The sequence below is a fragment of the Bison bison genome, unplaced genomic scaffold (assembly GCF_000754665.1).
Source record: "Bison bison bison isolate TAMUID 2011002044 unplaced genomic scaffold, Bison_UMD1.0 scf7180017864037, whole genome shotgun sequence".
NCBI lineage: Eukaryota > Metazoa > Chordata > Mammalia > Artiodactyla > Bovidae > Bison > Bison bison.
Genome location: NW_011494609.1, coordinates 1,894,285 through 1,894,752, shown reverse-complemented (window position 1 = coordinate 1,894,752; position 468 = coordinate 1,894,285). Strand labels below are relative to the sequence as shown.

At 66.9% G+C, this 468-nt stretch overlaps 1 protein-coding gene across 1 annotated transcript in view; it reads right to left on the bottom strand.

Moving 5' to 3' along the window:
- DSCR3 (Down syndrome critical region 3) overlaps positions 1-425 on the bottom strand; it is a 33,415-nt gene extending 32,990 nt beyond the window's left edge. Inside the window, exons 1-2 of the mRNA XM_010834978.1 lie at positions 393-425; positions 150-304 (exon numbers count right to left, since the gene is read on the bottom strand). Of these exons, the coding sequence (XP_010833280.1) occupies positions 150-304; positions 393-425 (188 nt within the window). The remainder of the gene's footprint in view (positions 1-149; positions 305-392) is intronic.
- Between the last annotated feature and the right edge of the window lie 43 nt (positions 426-468).

The window sequence follows — 468 nt, the reverse complement described above, 5'->3', positions numbered from 1 at the left end:
GACCCTCCCCCTCCCCCCACCCTTCTTCTTTCCGGCGCAGGGGCGGGCCTTAGCGTGGGTCGAGGACTGTCACTCTTGGCCCGGCCTCCCCCGGGCGTGAGGGGCGGGAACGAGGAAACCCCACCCCTTCCGTAAAGACCAGTCTTGACGCCGGAAATGCCTCTTCTCGCCCGTTGACCAGGGGGAGGGAGTAAACTCGGCTCTCCCGGCGTGCCCCGCGGGGGGGCGGGGCCGGGACGCGCCGAGGGCGCAGCCTGTGCCCGCAGGCTGAGGCTCCCATCAGGCTGTGCGGCGCGAAGCGGCGCTACGGTATTGCGTTGCCTTCAAGGAGGTGATAATGGAGACTGCCTTCTCTTCTAATCCCTTCCTCTAGTTGCCTCTAGTCCTCCCACCCTCCCGCTTTCTTCCAGCGGCGCTGAGGACATAGGCCTTGTGTCCGTCCTCGGCGAGGCGGTCTTCCCTGCCCTT